At 50.0% G+C, this 20301-nt stretch overlaps 1 protein-coding gene across 1 annotated transcript in view; it reads right to left on the reverse strand.

The window, feature by feature from the left end:
• PLA2G6 (phospholipase A2 group VI) overlaps nt 1–14565 on the reverse strand; it is an 80123-nt gene extending 65558 nt beyond the window's left edge. Inside the window, 1 exon segment of the mRNA XM_007941757.1 lies at nt 14357–14565. Within this exon segment, the coding sequence (XP_007939948.1) occupies nt 14357–14565 (209 nt within the window).
• Between the last annotated feature and the right edge of the window lie 5736 nt (nt 14566–20301).

A 20301-nucleotide genomic window follows, 5' to 3' on the forward strand; every position in this document is an offset into this window, starting at 1 on the left:
CTGACTCATAGCGACCCCTCCTTGGGTTTCTGAGGCAGTATCACTACGGAAGTAGATTGCCCAACCTTCCTTCCAAGGAATGGCTGGTGGGTTTGAACTGCTAGCCTTCTGGTTAACAGTCAAATGCCTTAGGCACTACGCCACCAGAGCTCCCTAATATAAAGAAAACAGAAATCCTCACAACTGGTCCTATAAGCAACATTACGATAAATGGACAAAAGATTGAAATTGTCAAAGACGTCACACTACTTGGTTCTACAATCAACGCCAATGGAAGCAGCAGTCAGGACATCAGAGCATGTACAGCACTGGGCAAATCGGCTGCAAAGGACCTCTTTCAAGTGCTGAAGACCAAAGATGTCTCCTTGAGGACTAAGGTGCGCCTGACACAAGCTATTGTATTTTCAATAGCCTCATATGCATGTGAGAGCTGGACAATAAATAAGGAAGACCGAAGAAGAATTGATGCTTTTGAGCTGTGGTGTTGGAGAAGAATACTCAAAGTACCATGGACTGCTAAAAGAACTAACAAGTCTGTCCTGGAGGAAGTACAGCCAGAATGCTCCCTGGAGGCGAGAATGGCCAGACTTCATCTCACATACTTTGGTCATGTTGTCAGAAGGGACCACTCCCTGGAGAAGGATGTCATACTTGGTAAGGTGGAGGGTCAACAAAAGAGGGGAAGGCCCTCAACAGGATGGATTGATGCAGTGGCAGTGGTGATAAGCTCAAGTATAGTAAGAATCATGGAGCTGGCTCAGGACCAGGCGGTGTTTCGTTCTGCTGTGCATGGAATCGCTATGAGTCGGAGACAACGCAACAGCACCTAACAACAACAACAACAAAAGGGCAACCAGTAAGACTAAGCTCTGATTTCTTGGCAGAAACCATGCAGGCAAGAAGGCAATGGGGTAGTATATATATAAATACATGAAGAAATGTTCATGATCATTAGCCAGCAGAGAGATGCAAATCAAAACAAGAATGAAATACTATCTCACCCCGGCACTAACAGCAAAGTCCAACAACACAGAAAATAACAAATGCTGGCGAGGATGTGGAGAGACTGGGACTCTCATACACTGCTGTTGGGACCATAAAATGATACAACCATTGTGGAAATTTGTATGGTAAGTCCTTAAAAAGCTGGAATTAGAAATACCATTTGATCCAGAATCCCATTACTAGGTATATATCCTAAAGACATGAAACCCAGGACATGAATAGATATATGAACACCCATGTTTATCGCAGTACTATGCAGAATTACAAAGAGATGGAAACAACCTAAGTGCCCATCAACAGAGGAATGGATAATCAAACTGTGGTACATTCACACAATGGAATACTATGCAACACTAAAGAATAATGCACAATCCAATCCATGAAATACTACATAATGTGGATGAACTTGGATGACATTATGCTGAGTGAAGTAAGTCAATCACAGGACAAATATTGTATTAATCCACTATTGTTAAAAAAAAAAAAAAAAAGTCAAGGAAAGGTTTATACATGGAAGGAAAATTTCTTTGTTGGTTACCAGGATGGAAAGGAAGTGGAGAGAAAATTGCATTGATCTGAGTGAAGGGAAAGGCAATATACCAAAAATGAGAGACCAACACAATAACACTAAGGAAAAGGAAGACACAGAGACGGGTACAAGAGGCACAGACAAAGATAAACCCTCTTACAGACAAAATGCTGCATTATCAGTGACAAATGCCAATCTACATGCAGAGACATACATAGACAGGCTGAAGGATCAGGTATGTCCAGGCAAAAGGGAATACACCCCTTTTTTTTTTCTCCTTGGTTTTTATATTTAAGTTTGGCAGATGATATGTCTACATATGTATTTGTATATGCTGTAAGAATGTCCATATAAATAGAACTAAAACCAAACCAAATTCAGTGCCATAGAGTCAATTCTGACTCATAGTGACCCACATCGGGTTTCCCCAGGCTATAAATCTTTATGGAAGTAGACTGTTTCATCTTCCTTCTCCAGAGTGGCTGGTGGGTTTGATCCACTGACTTCCTGGTTAGCAGCCAAATGCCTTAATCCACTATGCCACCAGAGCGCCTTATGAATAGAACTAACAGGGGGCAAAGTTATGATAACTTCTTAGCCACAGCCAACTACCCTGAAGGAGTGAGTTGTTGGACCTGTGGGCTTGGGACCATAATTATGGGGGACATCAAGCTCAACTGGCATAACTTATTACACAAAAACATTGTTCTACACTCTACTTTGGTGAGTAGCGACTGGGGTCTTAAAAGCTTACAAGCAGCCATCTAGATGCAAAGATGGGTCTCTCCTCATTTGGAGCAAAGAAGAATGAAGAAAACCAAAGACATGTAGAAACAACTAGTCCAAGGGACTAGTGGACCATGTGAACCTCAGTCTGCATAACCAAGGGACTGGTTACCACTATCAACCACTCAGAGAGAGATCAGTGCAGGAGATCCTGGATAGAGTGGGAGAACATGTGGAACTAAAGTCAAAATCATAAAAAAGACCAGGTTTACTAGTCTGACAGAGCCTGGTGATACCCTTCAGACTATGGTCCCTAGGCACCATTCAGGCCTGGAACTGAACTCACTCCCATGGCTTCCAGCCGAACAGTAGACAGGCATATAAGCTAAACATTTACACCAGGTAGGTATAATCCTCAGAACAGTCAACCATGGGAGATCAGAAGGGCAGCATTTGCACAGGGAGATAGCTCAGAGGGCAGGAATACATAGGAAAGAAGGACACAGGGAAAAGGTAACCACAGGGAAGAAATGGGAAAAGAGCTGTAACATTATGGAGATTGCAATCAATGGCATGAAATAAAATGTATATGAACTGCTATATGGAAAATGAAGTTGCTCTGTAAACTCTCACCCAAATCACAATAAAATTAAAAAAAAAAAAAAAAAAGACTCCAAGAATTGACAGAACACCCATTGACATGTTTCAACAAACAGATGCAATACTGGAGCCCCTCACTCATCTATGCCAAGAAATGTGGAAGGTATCTACCTGGCCAACAGACTGGACAAGATCCATATTTGTGCCCATTCCAAAGAAAGGTGATTCCACAGAATATGGAAATTATCGAACTACATCATTAATATCACATGCAAGTATAATTTTGCTGAAAATAATTCAAAAACGGTTACAGCAACACATCAACAAGGAACTACTAGAAATTCAAGCCAGATTCAGAAGAGGATGTAAAATGAGGAATATCATTACTGATGGCAGATGAACCTTGGCTGAAAGCAGAGAATACCAGAAACATGTTTACCTGTGTTTTATTGACCATGCAAAGGCATACAACTGTGTGGGTCATAACAAGTTATGGATAATACACAAAGAATGGGAATTCTATAACATTTAATTGTGCTTATAAGGAACTTGTACATAGACCAAGAGGCAGTCATTTGAACAGAACAAGGGAATATATGGTTTAAAATCAGGAAACGTATGTGTCAGGGTTGTATCCTTTCATTACCCTTATTCAATCTGTGTGCTGAGGAAATAATCTGAGAAGTTGGACTATATGAAGAAGAATGCAGCATCAGGATTGGAGGAAGACTCATTAACAGCTGGCAATATGCAGATGACACAAGCTTGCTTGCTGAAAGTAAAGATGACTTGAAGCCCTTCCTGATGTTGATCCATGACCACATCCTTCAGTATGGATTGCACCTCAACATAAGGAAAACAAAAATCCTCACAACTAGACCAATAAGCAACTTCATGATAAATGGATAAAAGATTGAAGTTGTCAAGGATTTCATTTACTTCGAGCCACAATCAATGGCCATGGAAGTAACAATCAGGAAATCAAATGACGTTTGCATTGGGCAAATCTGTTGCAAAAGATCTCTTTAAAGTGATATCACTTTGAAGATTAAGGTGCACCTGACCCAACCAAGGTACTTCCAGCCACACCATATGCATGTGAAAGCTGGATGATGACTAAGGAAGACCAAAGAAGAACTGATGCCTTTGAATTACGGTGTTGGCAGAGAATATTGAATATACCGTGGACAGCCAGAAGAATGAACAGATCTGTCCTGAAAGAAGAAGAGCTGGAATGCCCTTTGAAGGGAGAACAGTGAGACTTCTTGTCTGGTAATTTGATCCTGTTGTCAGGAGGGACCAGTCCCTGGATAAGGACATCATGCTTGGTAATGTGGGGGTCAGTGCAGAAGAAGACCTCAGTGAGAGGGACTGACACAGTGGCTGCAACGATGGGCTCAAAGACATTAATGATTGTGAGTGCAGCCCAGGACCAGGAAGGGTTTCATTCTTTTGTGCATGGGGTGGTTATGAATCAGAACCAACTCAGTAACACCTAACAACCAAAACCAAACCCAACCCACTGCCACTGAATCAATTCTGACTCATAGCAACCCTATAGCACAGAGTAGAACTACTTCATAGGATTTCCAAGACTGTAAATCTTCATGAAAGCAGGCTGTCTCTTTTTCCCACTGAGTGGCTGGTGGGTTTGAACTGACAACTTTTTGGTTAGAAGCCAAATGCTTTAATGGTTGCACTCCTTGCACCTAACAACAACAATGAAAAGATATGTTGAAGTCCTAGCCTCTGATACCTGGATATGTGATCTGATTTGGAAAGAAAGTCTTTGCAGATGTAGAACAAGAGGTCATTTTTGGGGGCCTTAATCTGACTGGTGTCCTTGTAAGAAGAGAAGAGAAGAGAAGACAGATATAGACAAGGAGAACACCATGTGATGATGGAAGCAGAAATTAGAGAGATGCAATGGCAAACCAAGCGACGCCTAGGCATGGAACAGATTCTCCCTAGAGCCTACAAAGAGCGTGTGGCCCTGCTGACATCTTGAACTTTCATGGCTATCCTCCACAACCACAAGAGAATGCATTTCTGTTGTTTGTGGTACTTTGTTATGGCAGCCCTAAGAAACGCATACACTGGTAATGATTGCTTAGGTCTAGGGAATGACCAAGGAGCCCCAGTGGTGCAGTGGTTGTGCACTCAGCTGCTAACTACTCACCAGCTGCTCTTCGAAAAGAAGATGAGCAGTCTGCTTCTGTAAAAGATTTACGAGCTTGGAAATCCTATGCGGAAGTTCTACTCTGTCCTATAGGGTCCCTATGAATTGGAATTGACATGATGGCAATGGGTTTGGCTTGGTTTAGGGAACGACCATGTGGACAAGGACAGGTCAAGGAATCAAGAGGCCAGGGGGTATGGAGGGTCATCTATGTGAATATGTAAAGCTTCAAGAATCAAGCCAAGGATGGTGACGGATCTCATCTTTGAGGAACGTGGGACAGTGTCCCAGGGGTCATGGATGCCTGCCATCAGGAGAGAGTGAGTGGCACGGGTGGGTGATATGAGTGAGATTCAGGTTGACGGGCTTCTGGAGGAGGTAGGGAGAGAGTCTGAGAGCACCAACTAGGAGCAAGGAGGACCCAACCCCACCTCCAAGCCCAGTGGGAGAGAGACAAAAGAGAAAACTCTCCAGAGGGCTACAGGTCCTGTGAATTGAGTGGCATCTGTGGTCTTCAGAACTTGCAAGCGGCCATCAGATACAACGACTGGTCTCTACTCACCAGGAGCAAAAGAGTAAGAAGGTACCAAAAGCTCAGAGAAGACACAAGCAATGACCTCATCTACCCTGAGACAGAAGAACTGGGTGGTGCCCAGCTACCACCACCGACCACTCTGATCGGGGTCACGATAGATGGCCCCAGATAGAAAGGGAGAGAAATGTGGAACTGAAATCAAATTCTTAAAAAATTATAAAGCCAGACAAGCTAGAACAGTAGAGAAGAGAGGACTCCCTGGGACCATCGACCTGAGACAGCACTTAAATCTAGAACTGAGCCTAACCCCTGAGATCACCTTTTGGCAAAACAGGAGAGGGACGGACACACACAGTAAAAGATGTTACCCGTACGGCCGGTATGCTACATAAAAACCATCCGTGTGAGACCAAAGGGTCAACAGTGACTCAAAAGCAAAGATGAGAAGAGAAGAGGTCAGGGAAACTGGACTCCTGGAAACGGAACCAACAGAACACAATTAAAGAGAGTAGTGACACACTGTGATAAATGTAACTAATGTCAATGAACAAGTGGTGCAGAAATTGTCAAATGGGAACCTCACTTGCTGTGTAAACTTTCACCCAAAAACTCAACATTATTTAAAAAAAAAAAAAGCAGCAGCAGCACAAGGGCTGCAGGGGGAGTCTCATGGGGATCTGTTTCCTCTGCCGCCTCCTGGATTGAGCCCCAGACAGAACCCACCTGGTGAGTTCCTGAAAGCCTCTGCCTTGGTGGGAGGGCTCTGTGGATAACTCAGACTCACTGCCACTGAGCCGATTCTGACGCAAAGCAACTCCCTTTGGGTTTCCAAGGTGGTGAATTTTTATGAAAGTAAATTGCCCAGTCTTCCTTTTGCAGAATGGCTGATGGGTTTGAACCACCAACCTTCTGGTTAGCAGTCAGATGCCTTAGGCACTGTGCCACCAAAGTGTCTGTGGATAAAGTGGTACCTCTTGAAATTGCATCCAAGATGTGTGGGTATGTATTTTGGGGAGAAAGGGGTCCCTAGAACTTTCAAGGGGATCCAGGACCAACACATGGGCATCCATTCAGCAAAGCTTTAGGCTGGAAGGGTTCCTAACACTCCAGTGTCAAGTCCCACACAGGCCTCTCCCTACATGCTCTCTGAAGTTTGGCTCTGAGTCCAGACTGTGCTGGGCTCTCTCTCCACGGGGCCCTTCCTCCCATTGCTTCACCAGTAAAATCCATAAAATCCACCTGGGCCTTGATGCTCCATCTCTAACACACCCACTTCAGTGATGCCCTTCCCAGCCCCTCCTGCCAAACACGCTTTACCTTCAGTGATCACAGATTCATTCATCCATTCAGCAAATATTCACCGGGTGTCCACCGAGTGCCTCGCACCACATTGGGCATTAGGAATGCAGAAAGCCCTGCCTCGGGGGCTCTCACAGTCTAGGGTGAAGACAGATGTATAAACAGACACATGCCAGCCCAAGCAACGGGAGCCACCCACCAGTATGGAAAGTGTGGGAGGAAGAATGAGGAGAGGCACACACAGCAGGGACACGGGGGCCAAGGAGTCGGTGCAGAGCACTCTTAGCTGAGGGAAAAGCGGGGGTAAAGACAGAAGCGTAAATGGCAATTCCATTATAACATCAGGGATCCATTACAACATCTTTCCCACTGTGCTGCTGCAGGAGCTCCTTGAAGGCAGAGACCTGCCAGAACCACCCCTGTTTCCTGAAGACAGGCCATGGGACTGGACACAATGAATGAGCAAGTCACAGGGCCAGGACACAGGCCACTCCACTATCTGACGTTTCCTTATAAGTGCTTTTACTGCAAAGATCCCAGGGGGCATCAGTGGTTCAGTGGTAGAAGTCTTGCTTCCATGAAGGAGACCCGGGTTCAATTCCTGACCCGATACACCTCATGTACAGCCCCCACCCGTCTGTCAGCAGAGGCCCATATGGGGCTATGATGCTGAACAGGTCTCAGCAGAGCTTCCAGACTAAGACAGACCAGGAAGAAAGGCCTGGTGACCCACGTCAAAAAATCAGCCAGTGAAAACCCCGTGGATCACAACGGTCCAGTCCCACTGTGCACAGGGTGCTGTACATCAGGGGTCGACTCCATGGCAGGTTAACAACCACGAGGACCCAGTCCCGAGAGCCTCAACAGTCAGTCTCCTTTTGGGAGGCGAAGATTACACGTCCCACATGTCCCACATCCTTCCCAGGATCCCTGGCAGCACAGAGCTGCTTCTGCTGAGAGACCACGAAGGGGCTGGCAGGGCTCATCAAATTGCATGTGTCACAAGGAAACGTGGGCGGTCAATGATTAATCTGTACCAGGAACAGAAGTCTTGACGTTATCATAATGTACACAGACAGCAATGCTGCGAGTGGCCATCCTGACCACCCACCGGAAGAGCCAGGCCCCATACCATATGTCAGGCAGGGAGGATCGGGGGCTGGTGCAGGTGAGCAGCCTGGCTCACCACACTACAAGGCAGACCATGGCACAGGAAAGTCAAAGTGGAGGTTCTACAGCCAGATGCCCGAGCAGTGGTGTGACCTCGGCAAGTCACTTACATTCCGTGAGCCTGTTTCCTCCTCTCCGAGACGGAGGCAATAACCACCCCTACCTCCTAGGACTGTAATGAGTTACTCCTTAGACTAAGGGTCAAGCACACTGTTGCTGTTAGGTGCTGTTGGGTCTATTCTGACTCAGAGCAGCCGGTCATGGATTGAAATGTGTCCCCCCTAAAATATGTGTCAACTTGGCTAGGCCATGATTCCAGTACTACATGGTTGAGCTCTATTTTGTGATCTAACTGCCCAATGTGTTTAAATTCTAATCTCTGCATGAGACAGGATTAAAACCAGAAAACCAAACCCATGCACTGCTATCAGGTTGATTCTGACTCATAGCAACCCTATAGGACAGAGTAGAACAGCCCCAGAGGGTGTCCAAGGTACATCTTTATGGACCCAGAATCATCTTTCTCCTGCAGAGCAGCAGGTGAGTTTGAACCTCCAATCTTTTGGTTATCAGCCAATGCCTTAACCACTGTGCCAGCAGAGCTCCTCCGAGGCAGGATTAGGTGACAATAAAGGGCTCTGACAATGCTTGTTATGTTAATGAGGCAGGATTAGGGTAGGATGTAACACTCTCAGTCCCTAGGTCACAGCCCAGACTCCACATGGTGTGGCCTGCATCACCTTTTAGGAACTCTGGTAGCGTAGTGCCTAGGGCACCTGACTGCTAACCAGGAGGCTGACGGTTCAAACCCACCAGCCACTCCTCGGAAGGAAGGTTGGGCAATCTACTTCCGTAGAGATACTGCCTCAGAAACCCAAGGAGGGGTTGCTATGGGTCGGGTCCAACTCGACAGCACATAACAACAACAGCATCGCCTTCTATCCTCTAAGAGATAAAAAGAGGGAGACGGGAGCAGAGACAGTGGGACCTCAGTATCGGCAGGAAAGAAGAGCTGCAGGCTGGAGTCGGAGTCCCTGCACTGAAAACCCCCTAGACTCGGGGAGTATTCATGCCAAGACATGTGGAAATCTGCAAGGAACACTGGGCCCCCACACGTTGAAAGGAGACGAGGACCTTCCCCCAGATCCGACAGAGGGAGAAAGCCTTTCCCTAGAGCCGCACCATGACTCGGGACCTCTAGCCTCCTAAACTGAGTGAATCCATTTCTGTTTGTTAGAGCCACCCACTTGGGGTATTTCTGCTGTGGCAGCCCCGTGTGACGAGCAGAGATGCCCCACATGATCTCCCAGGCTGAAAGCTTTATGAAGGCAGATCACCAGGCCTCTCTTGCACAGAGCCGCTGGGTAGATCTGAACCACCAACCTTCTGTTAGCAGCTCAGTGCTTAACCACTGGTACCACCTGGGTCCTTCAAGCACACAGCATGCACTGAGAAACCAGAGATGCCACTGTCACTGTTGCTGCTGTTGCCTTGGGGTCCAGTCGCTCTACCCAGAGACGCGGGGCTCACAGACCTCGAGTAATGAAACCTGATGATTCAGCCGCTTCGGACTCCACCCCACCCGGAAGCTCTGCCTGACGACTAACGGCAGCGAAAGAACAAGAACACGGTGACCCAGGGCCTGAGGCTGGACGCGGGACTAGGCATCCACCTCTCCCACACTCGAGTACGTGGGGACATCCAGGGTGCTCCAGGGAAATCGGGGAGGAGACTTTTAGGAGACAGAACCTCAGTCCCTGAAGGAAGGTTAATGTGCCAAGCCGTCCCTCTACAGGCTGCTGGTGTGCAGGGTAAGGGGGAGGACACGGGGTCTGGCGCAGTGCCTCCACCCTCCTTCACAGCCTTGCTCTCTCCACCCCCTCCACAGTCCTCACTCCGTCACTCACTCCCATTGCTGCAACTCTTCATAACCTCAGCCCCAGCAGCCCACTCCCACCCCCACCTCAGCCCCAGCAGCCCACACTGTGGTAGTTATGTTTGTGTGTCAGCTTGGCTGGGCCTGGTTGAGTGGCTGGGCAGCTGGTGGTAGTTATTCCCCATGATGAGACTGGCAATCAGCTCCATGGTGGGATCTACCACAAGCAGCTGAGTAGCTGCCTTTGGGTATGTGGTCTGCTTCCTGTATATAAGCAGCAGCTTTGGGAACAGTCTCTACCATATGGCACCCTTGAACCCTGCATGTGCCATGTGGTTATTCAGCAGCCTGCCATGCTCTGCTGACCTTGGGACTTACAATGGACTTAAGTTAATGGCCTGCCGTGTGGTTTGGTAACATCGGGACTCTGCCTTTTTACTTGTCAACTTTGGGTTTGTCAGTCTCAGCAGCCAGCAGCTGTCTGAGTGAAGAAAAGCCTCCAGCTTCAATGGCCTGAGAGCAGGACACAGAGCTGAAGCCCAAGGATGAGGGGCTTTCACCCAGCCCATAGAGCCTGGCACTTTGAATTCAGACCTAAAGCCTCCAAACTATAAGAGAATTAACTCCTGTTTGTTCAAGCCATCCCATTTGTGGCGTATCCTTCGAGCAGCACTAGGGAACCAGAACACACACTCCCACCCCCACCTCAGCCCCAGCATCTCATGGTCCCACCCCCACCTCAGCCCCAGCAGCCCACGCTCCCACCCCCACCTCCCACACTCCAGCTCACTCCCTTTACAGCTCTCAGTCCAACAGCTTCGGGCACAGAGGGCCCAGCACACCGTGGCCCTCGGTGAACATCATAAACACTGAGTGGAAAGACCACATTATTCATCCCACAGGCCTGATATGTGCCGGGCACCATGTGGGGTGCTGGAGAATGGTAGTGAACAGGACGGACAGCCCAACCCTCACGGTGATGACCGTCTACCAGGAGCAAGGGGTGGGAGCAGGTGCTGGGCACACAGGAGGGCAATCCCAGAGGGCGGCAGGCAGAGAAAGGGCAAAAAGACTAGGTGAGGCAAGGGCAGGGTCAAGGGGCCAGGAGCAGAGACCAGGGAGCACACAGAGCCTCCATCACACGGGCCCTTTTAAGCCAAGCTAAGCACCTGATAAGGAGGCCTGACGGTGTAGTGGGTAAGACATTCAGCTGCTAACCAGCACGTCAGCAGTTCAATCCTGCCATCTGCTCTGCGGGAGGAAGATGGAGCAAGCTGCTTCCGTAAAGATCTACCACCTTGGGAATCCAGTGGGGGTTGCTCTGAGTCAGAACAGACTCGATTGCAGTGGGTTGGGCTGGGTTTTCTTAAGCACCTGATAAGGAATCCTTGAAGCACAAGCAGTTCAGTGCTCAGCTGCTAGCCAAATAGCTGGCAATTCGAACCTACTCGGCGCTCTGTGGGAGATCGAGCTGGCCATCAACTCCCATGGGAATTACAGCGCAGAAAACCCTGCAGGCAGTCCCACTCTGTCACCCGGGCTCACAGCACCTAGCGCCCCCACAAAGCACCTTCTAAGGGAAGCAGCAGCCCAGGGAGAGTTAAGCAAGGGAGTGATGCGTCAAATTTGTCCTCTGGAGAGATCACTCGGAAGGCAGCTCAGAAGAAGGGGGGGGGAGGCAGGACCACGGACAGAGCTACAGGCTGCACGGCTGCTGCGGTCAGTGCCAACCATGGCCTAAGAAGAGTGCCAGCAGCGAAGGAAGGGCTTGCGACTCCTGCTTTCAGCCCGGCACACAGCCATCTCCATTATAAGCCACCCGGCATCCCTTGCGCTGAGTTGTGGCCATGTGACTACGTTCTGGCCAATGGGAGTTAGTGGAAAGCACGTGTGCAACTTCTGCAAAGTATCCTTAAACAGAGGGAGCGTGCCCTGCTTCATCCTGCCCTCTGCCTTCCTACTGGCTAGAAAGGTAGACGTGATGGCTGGGCCTGACCATTTGGGACCATGAGGTGGCCTACGACACCAGACAAGACAGAAGGAGCCTGGGCCCAGAGGCCCCTGTGGAACAGCGCTATCAGCCACACCGCCATCTGCCTTGGCTTCACTTGAGAAAGAACCAAAGTTCTATGCTGTCCGACCAGACCAGACCTACTTCCATCAAGACGACTCCAGCTCATAGAGACTACAGGCCAGAGTAGAACCATCTCATATTGGTAAAGTCGACGAAAAGCGGAAAGGCCCTCAACGAAGTACAGCAAGGATATAGGTGTAGCAAGGATAGCAAGGCCGGCACAGGACCGGGCAGGGTTCCGTTCTGCTGTGCACAGGGTCACTATGACTCGGAGGTGACTCGACAGCACATAACAACGACAACAACAGAACTGTCCCGTAGGGTTTCCAAGGCTGTACATTTTTATGGGAGCAGACTGCCTCACTTTCTCCCACAGAGGGGTTGGTGGGCTCAAACCGCTGACCTTTTGGTTAGCATCAGAATGCTTTAACCACTATGTCTCCAGGGCGCCCTATCCTGTTTAAACACTAGTATTTCAGGTTTTCAAGCAAGGAGCCCTGGTGGCATTTAAGCACTTTGCTGCTAACCAAAAGGTTGGTAGTTCAAACCCACCCAGCAGCCCTGCAGATAAAAGGCCTGACATCTACTTCTGTAAAGATTACAGCCTAGAAAACCCTCAGGGGCAGTTCCACTCCGTCACAAGGAGGTTGCTATGAGTTGAAAACCACCTTGACGACTGGCAACATCACGTGAGCAGAATCTGATCCTGATCGGAAGAGAAGATGACGCAGATTCAAGACGTACTCGGGAGAACCTAATAGACTCGGCAGTGACCTGATCTGGGTGGGGGGCCCAGTGCCCTGCTCAGCAGTGCCCGCCCAGCACCCCTCACTGCAGGCCTGGGGGCAGCTGCTGGAGCTGCATGCCAGCCTGTCCATCCCAGGCCAAACAGAGGGCAGTCAGTCAGGCCCACCTGCAGTCAGAGTTTGGCCTGGTCCTGCTGGCTTCAATCCGGCCTCTGGGCTATCCACTGAGGCTTTACCTTTGCCCAAGCCCTCACTGCAGTGCCCCTGCCTCAGTTTCCTTGCCTGTACTCCATTTCCCCACTGGAACTAAGCCAAACTCTGAACCCTTGCCTGATTGGCCGGGGCCCTCACACCCTACCCTGCTCTTCTCCTGGTGGTTGGGCCCATGCCCCCAGGTTGCCACTTCCTGAGATCCCCACTGCCAAGCATCCTCGATCAGAATGGCCCCAGCGTCCCCTCCAGTGTCACTTCTCACCAGCGCCCAGAGGCACTGAGGATCCAGCTAGAGGGCACTGCCTGGAGGCTGACACCTCCCCGCCTCTGCACCTTCCGTGTCCTGCGGGACTGACTCCTACTCCTGCTTCAGGATGCAGAGTGCCTCCTGACGCCTCCGCCAGACCCCCAGGACGTGACCGTGTCCTCGTGTGCCACCGTTCCCCGTGCTCTACCTCTGTCCTAGCACTTCTCACCCGGCAGCGCAGTGCCTGGTTTGCATGCCGCCTCCATACTGCCCGCTCCTTAAAGGCACAGGCCATGCTTTGGCATCTCGCTGCACACACAGAGCTAGCCCAGGGCCTGGGGCAGTGGAGACCTTGGAGATGCTCTGTGAGTGTGGAAGGGATGGATGACGGGAGAGCCAGATGGTGAACAGACAGAAAAGGGACATCGGTACTGGCCCAACTCGACACCAACCTGCCCACCTCCTTTGGCCCCTGCCCACCCCTACCCCCTTTTCCCAGCCAGCCCTGCAGCTGGCTCGGTTTCCTCCACCCTGTCCTGGATTGCTGCCTTTTCCTTCTAGCCCCTGAAAGTCCCCAGGTGCCCTGAGCAGTGACAACTCTGTCCAGCCCCTTGAGTCTCTCTTGGCTTTAAAGATCCAGGACAGAAGGTTATCACAGTTATCACAGCAGGCCATATCTCACTGGGCCTCTCAGCGGCCCCCTTCTTCCTCCCTTCCGTCTGAACAAGTCAGTCTCCCAATAGGGAACAGCCCAGGCTTTTCTCCCCAAGTCCCCGCTGCTGGGAGCCTGAGGGCCAGAAGACTGGGCTCAGAGGAAGCCCTTCTCCCGTCTAAGGAGCTCTGGTGGTATAGTGCCTAAGGCATTTGACTGCGAACCAGAAGGTCTATGGTTCAAACCCATCAGCCACTCCATGGAAGGAAGACTGGGCAATCTACTTCCATAAAGACTTACTGCCTCGGAAACCCAAAGAGGGTTGCTGTGAGTCAGAATCAACTAGATGGCAGTGAGTTTGGGTTTTTGTTTTTTCTCCCATGCTAAGAGCTGAGACATTCTGTGAAGGTCATTCTCCCCTCTCACCCACCCCCCCCACCCCGAGAGACCTCCAGGCAGAGCACTGAAAGGAAGCAAAGGAAAGCAGTGTGTGATTGGCACCCACCGGAATCCACTCTGCGGGTTCCTGGGGTTGACCAGGACACAGTCCCAGGCGCGACTGGGAATGCTCTGGAACAGAACCAGCTGTCCTTCCTCCTGAACCCGGCTGCTCACGTTGTAGTCTGCCATGGACACCTCCTTCACCCGGAATGGGTTAGAGAACAAGTTGGTGACACTACTGAGGGTGTTGACCAGGCGGCCGAAGAACTGCATCTTCCGCGGGGCAGGTGGGGAGGCCCCGCCACCTGCCCCCTCAGTCTGGAAGAGAACGGGGTCGCTGGTCAGCTGGGTGCGGTCTCCCATGCCCACCTCACCAAGTGCAGTGGGTTCCTGCACAGGCTCCCGACCAGACTGTACCCCGAGTCAGGGCCTGCAGGGACCTGGAAAGGACAAGAAAGAAAGAGAAAGGCACTGAGTGAGGGGCAAGGAGGCCTGAGGGGAGTTACAGACCACCCGGGGAAGGCCAGGTACCTCGCAGACTCCCCTCCCGAGCAGCCATTGGGCCAAGGGGACCCCGTAACTGTCCTGCCCCTGACCTAGTTTCCCTGATGAAGACTCAGTTTCCTCATCTGTAATGTGGGCAGCAAGGAGCCCTGATGCCACAGTGGTTAAAGCACTCGGCTGCTAATCAAAAGGTCGGTAGTTCAAACTCACTAGCTGCTCCAAAGGAGAAAGATACGGCAGTCTCCTCCCATAAGGATTTGTTGTTGTTGTTGTTAAGTGCCGTCGAGTCGTTTCCGACTCATAGCGACCCCATGCACAGCAGAACGAAACACTGCCCGATCCCGCACCAGCCCCACAATCCCTGCTATACTCGAGCCCATCATCGCAGCCACTGTATCAATCCATCTCGTTGAAGGCCTCCCCCTCTTTCGTCGACCCTCCACCCTACCAAGCATGACATCCTTCTCCAGGGAATGGTCCCTTCTTACAACATGACCAAAATAGGTGAGACGAAGTCTGGCCATTCTCGCTTCCAAGGAGCATTCTGGCTGCACTTCCTCCAGGACAGATCTGTTAGTTCTTTTAGCAGTCCATGGTACTTTCAGCATTCTTCGCCAGCACCACAACTCAAAAGCATCAACTCTTCTTCGGTCTTCCCTATTCATTGTCCAGCTCTCACATGCATACAAGGTGATTGGAAATATCATGGCTTGTGTCAGGCGCACCTTAGTCCTCAAGGAGATATCCTTGCTCCTCAGCACTTGAAACAGTTCCTTCGCAGTTGACTTTCCCAATGCTACACGTCGTCTAATGTCCTGACTGCTGCTTCTGTTGGCATTGATTGTAGAACCAAGCAATGTGAATTCCTTGACAACCTCAATCTTCTCTCCATTGATTGTGATGCTGCTCATTGGTCCAGTTGTGAGGATTTTTGTTTTCTTTATGTTGAGATGTAATCCATACTGCAGACTGTATTCTTCAACCTTCATCAGTAGGTGCCTTAAGTCATCCTCACTTTCAGCAAGCAAAGTTGTATCGTCTGCATATCTCAGGTTGTTAATGATTCTTCCTCCAATCCTGATACCACGTTTTTCTTCATATAGTCCAGCTTCTCGGATTATTTGCTCAGCATATAGATTGAATAAGTGTGGAGAAAGAATACAACCCTGACGCACTCCCTTCTTGATTTTAAACCATGTAGTGTCCCCTTGTTCTGTTCGAACGACAGCCTCCTGGTCAAGGTACAGATTCCTCATGAGTACAATCAAGTGCTCAGGGATTCCCATTCTTCTCAATGTTATCCATAATTTAGAGCCTTGGAAACCCAATGGGGCAGTTCTACTCTGTCCTCTACAGGTGAGTCAGAGTCAACTTGACAGCAGTGGGTTTGGGTTTTTGGTCTGAATGTGGGCAGCACCCACTGCTCCCACTTCACGGAGCTGTTGCATTGACAGAGGCAATAACAGATGGGAATGTACACAGCATAGGAACATAACGCGTAGGGCTCCCCACTGCGTCATTTAAAAAATTGTGAGGCACTCAGAGTTCGTCACAGGTCATACAAATTCCACAAAATCAGTGTCCCTGCTCCAGGCTCACGAGGAGACTGGGGTCACCTCACAATCTGTTGGGAACAGGGGATGGGAAGCGTTTGTCTCCATCTGTTGGTGCCAAGGAGCTCGGAGAAGGCCCTGAAATAAGATTCTCAGAAACACCTGTGTGTGAAGATGAGCCACCTTTTCTGCTGGGGAACCTCTCACAGTTTGGACAGTAGAGTTACCTGTCTCGTTACTTCCTGGGTTCCCAGAAAGCCCACAGCCTGCCGAGGGCATGGCCCCCAAGGATGGCAAGAACCAGCTGGAAGCCCCCTGCTCTGCCTTGGTGCCAATACAGTCACCCAAAGGGAACATCAGTCACCAAGGACACAGTGCCTGAGTGTGGGTGCCCTGGGAGGGGCGTGGACATCTGCAGGGCACTGGGGCACCCCCTTGCTTGGCCCCAGCCTATGTACTGAGGAGAGGAGGGGTGCTGTGGGTCAGCCTTAGGGAGAAAGGGAAGAGCAAGTGGCCTACAAAGAACCATTAAAGAGACAGGAAGGAGCCATGGTGATGCAACGCTTAAGTGCTCAGCTCTGAACTGAAAGGTTGCCGGTTGAAACCTACCCAGTGGCTTGACCAGAGAAAAACTTGGTGATCTGGTTCCTGAAAGACTAAAAACCAAACCGAACTCAAGGCCGTCCAGTTGATTCTGCTCACAGCGACTCCCACTGGGATTCTGAGGTGGTCAGTCTTTATAGAAGTAGATTGCCCCGTCTTCCTTCTATAGAGCACCTGGTGGGTTTGAACCACCAACCTTCTGGTTAGCAGTCCAATGCTTTAGGCATTGCACCACCAGGGCTCCTTTCCTTGAAGACCACAGCCTATTAACTTGGAGGAAGGAAAAGGCAATATACAGCAAGGAGGAAATCACAAAATGATCAAGGCCAAGGAAGCCACTGGGGGGAACACAAGAGTCCAAGACAACACAGGTGAACACTGAGACACACACAACCCTGCAGCAACAGCAGCAGCAGGGGGCTACCGGCAGATGCCTCGGTAGGAAGCTCAGGAGGCAGGAAGGGCGGGAAGGAAGGACATACGGAAACAGAACACACGAGGAGGAAGTAGGAAGACAGCTATTACATCGTGGGGACTGTAATCAGTGCCACAAAATGTCTACAAACTGTTGAATGGAAAACCAATCTGCTCTGTAAACTTTCACCCAAAAAGCAATAAATACTTGGAAAAAAAAAAAACTACTATAGCCTAGAAAACTGTATGGGGTAGTTCCAGTCTGTCATATGGGGTCACTATGAGTTGGAATCGACTCAACAGAACCACACAACAGCAAGGGTCCATAATAATCACACCCAGAGACATTTACTGAGCATTTATTATGCGGCAGGCCCTGAGCTAAGCACATTGCGTGGGGTGTCTGGCTAAGGCCAAGCATCTGAGGCAGGGGCGCCAAGAGCACACTGCAGCTCTGGAGGACACCGACCAGGTGTGAGGCCTTGGGCAAGTCACCCAACCTCCCTGTGGCTCAGTTTCCTCACCTGTCAAATGGCATGCCTAGAAACAGTCCCTGGCCTGCAGTTAGGTGTTCGACAAATGCTAGTTTTACTTTGAACACCCCCTTTGGCAGAGAGGGAGGCTGAGACTGGGAAACCAGGACCAAGCAGCTCTGAGAGCGGTCTGCAGCTCTGAGCGGCCCTCCTTCTGTGATAATAAAGTCAGGGGACGCTCTTGGGCCTGCTTCTCCTTTAAAATGGGGACAACCACCCTCCCTCCAAGGATTGTGAGGATTCAAACGGACTGTTGGTGGAAATGTTAAGTCCTGCGTCAAGCTCCTTGCTTTCTCCTGCACTCAGGACCTATAAGGACAGGGAAGCTGGGGTGCCTGTGCCCCTCCCCAGGGCTAGGGGAGGGAGCCCAGCAAAGAATCCTCAAATGGAAGAGCTGTCACACTCATCAATGAGCGTGATAACCATGTGAAACAAATGAAAGTGACGCCAACAGAAACATTAAAACCAAAAACCCTCGTGTCAAGTCGACTCCAACTCGTGGCGCCCCTGTGGGTGATGTGTTGGGCTTGCTCGCTGGGGTTTTCCAGGCTGTGATATTTCAGAAGCAGACTGCCAGGCCTTGCTGCCAAAGTGCCTCTGGGTGGACACGAAACACCAGCCTCTGGTTAATAGCCCAGCACGTAGCCATCTCTGCCTCCCAGGGACTCCATCCAACATAAGAATGGTAACTTCTGGCACGTTCACCCTGAGATATTGTGTAGTCCCTAAAGCTGTGATTGCAAAGACTCAAGGAAAGCAAGTGACATCCTGTCCAAGGCTTGGTGCCGCTGGCTCTGTGCCCATGGACTGACTGTGTGCGCTGCAAGCGTGGCCAGTGAAAGGCTTGCCTCCAGAGCAGCCACCCAGGCTCAGTCTTCTCCAGCCCCTGCCCGGTCTGCACTGCGCCATGCACCCTCCCGGCCTGTCCACATCCTGTGTCTATCTGAATGTTGTCCTCTCCTCATTTTCCTGGAGAAGCCCTGGTTACCCTGCAAACCAAGCACCTGCCCCCAGCCCATCTCCTTGCTCAGTGCTGCCCCTTCAACCTATTTCTATTATTAAACCCCAGTGAGTTATACATAGGCACATAGGTTAAAGCAATTGGCTGTTAACCAAAAGATCAGTGGTTTGAACCCACCAGCCATTCTGTAGGAGAAAGATGAGGCAGTTTGTGTCCGTAAAGATGTGCAACCTGGAAACCCCATGATGCAGTTCTGCTCTGTCCAATAGGGTCACTATGACTTGGAATCAACTCAATGGCAGTTTTTTTTTTTTTTTTAATTGGCATAACTGCCCCTCTTACCTCGTGTGCATGTGCCACCCATCTGTCAGTGGGGTTTGCGGGTTGCCATGAGGCCGGACAGATCCCGGCAGTACTCGGACTAGGAAGAAGAGCCTGGTGACGTATTTCCAGACACTCTGCCAGTGAAAGCCTGTGGATCCTGACAGTTCCACGTGCTGTGCATGGGGTTGCCATGAGTCAGCAGCAAACAAAAGCACCAACCAGACTACAGGCTTCAGGGCTGTAATCACACCCAACACTCATGTGCCTCTTGCAATGCTCTGGTCTCTTCCAAGAGTCCTCATGTATCAATCATTTCACCCACCCAAAAACCATGAAGTCATTACCATTATTGCCCTCACTTTCTTGCTGTTGTTATTAGGAGCCAGTGAGTCAGTTCTGACTCTCAGTGACCCCAAGTACAACAGAATGAAACACTGCCTGGTCCAGCACCAGCCTCACAATCCTTGCTATGCCTGAGCCCATCGTTGCAGCCACTGTGTCAATCCATCTCGTTGAACATCCCCTTTGTCGCTGACCCTCTACTTTACCAAGCATGACGTCCTTCTCCAGGCACAGGCTCCTCCTGGTAACACGACCAAACTATGTGAGACTGTGTGGCCATTTTCACTCCCAAGGAGCACCCGCCTATACTTCTTCAAAGACAGATTTGCTTGTTCTTCGCGCAGTCCATGATACTCAATACTCTTCGCCAACACCATAATTCAAATGCATTGATTCTTCTTTGGCCTTCTTTATTCATTGTCCAGCTTTCACAGTTGCTCAGGTTAGGTGCACCTTAGTCCTCAAGTGACATTTTTGCTCTTAAACACTTTGAAAAAGATCTTTGGCAGCAGATTTGCCAAATGCAACATGTCTTTTGATTTCCTGACTGCTGCTTCCTTGGGCATTGATTGTGGATCCAAGGAAAATTAAATCCTTGACAATCTTTTCTCCCTTTATCATGATGCTGCTTATTGGTCAAAAAAACCAAACTCACTGCCGTGGAGTCGTCTCCGACTCATAGCGACCCCTCCTTGGGTTTCTGAGGCGATATCACTACGGAAGTAGATCGCCCAACCTTCCTTCTGAAGAGTGGCTGGTGGGTTTGAACCGCCAG

The sequence above is a fragment of the Orycteropus afer genome, unplaced genomic scaffold (genome assembly GCF_000298275.1).
Source record: "Orycteropus afer afer isolate SDZICR_OR568_19922 unplaced genomic scaffold, OryAfe1.0 scaffold00083, whole genome shotgun sequence".
Taxonomy (NCBI): Eukaryota; Metazoa; Chordata; class Mammalia; order Tubulidentata; family Orycteropodidae; genus Orycteropus; species Orycteropus afer.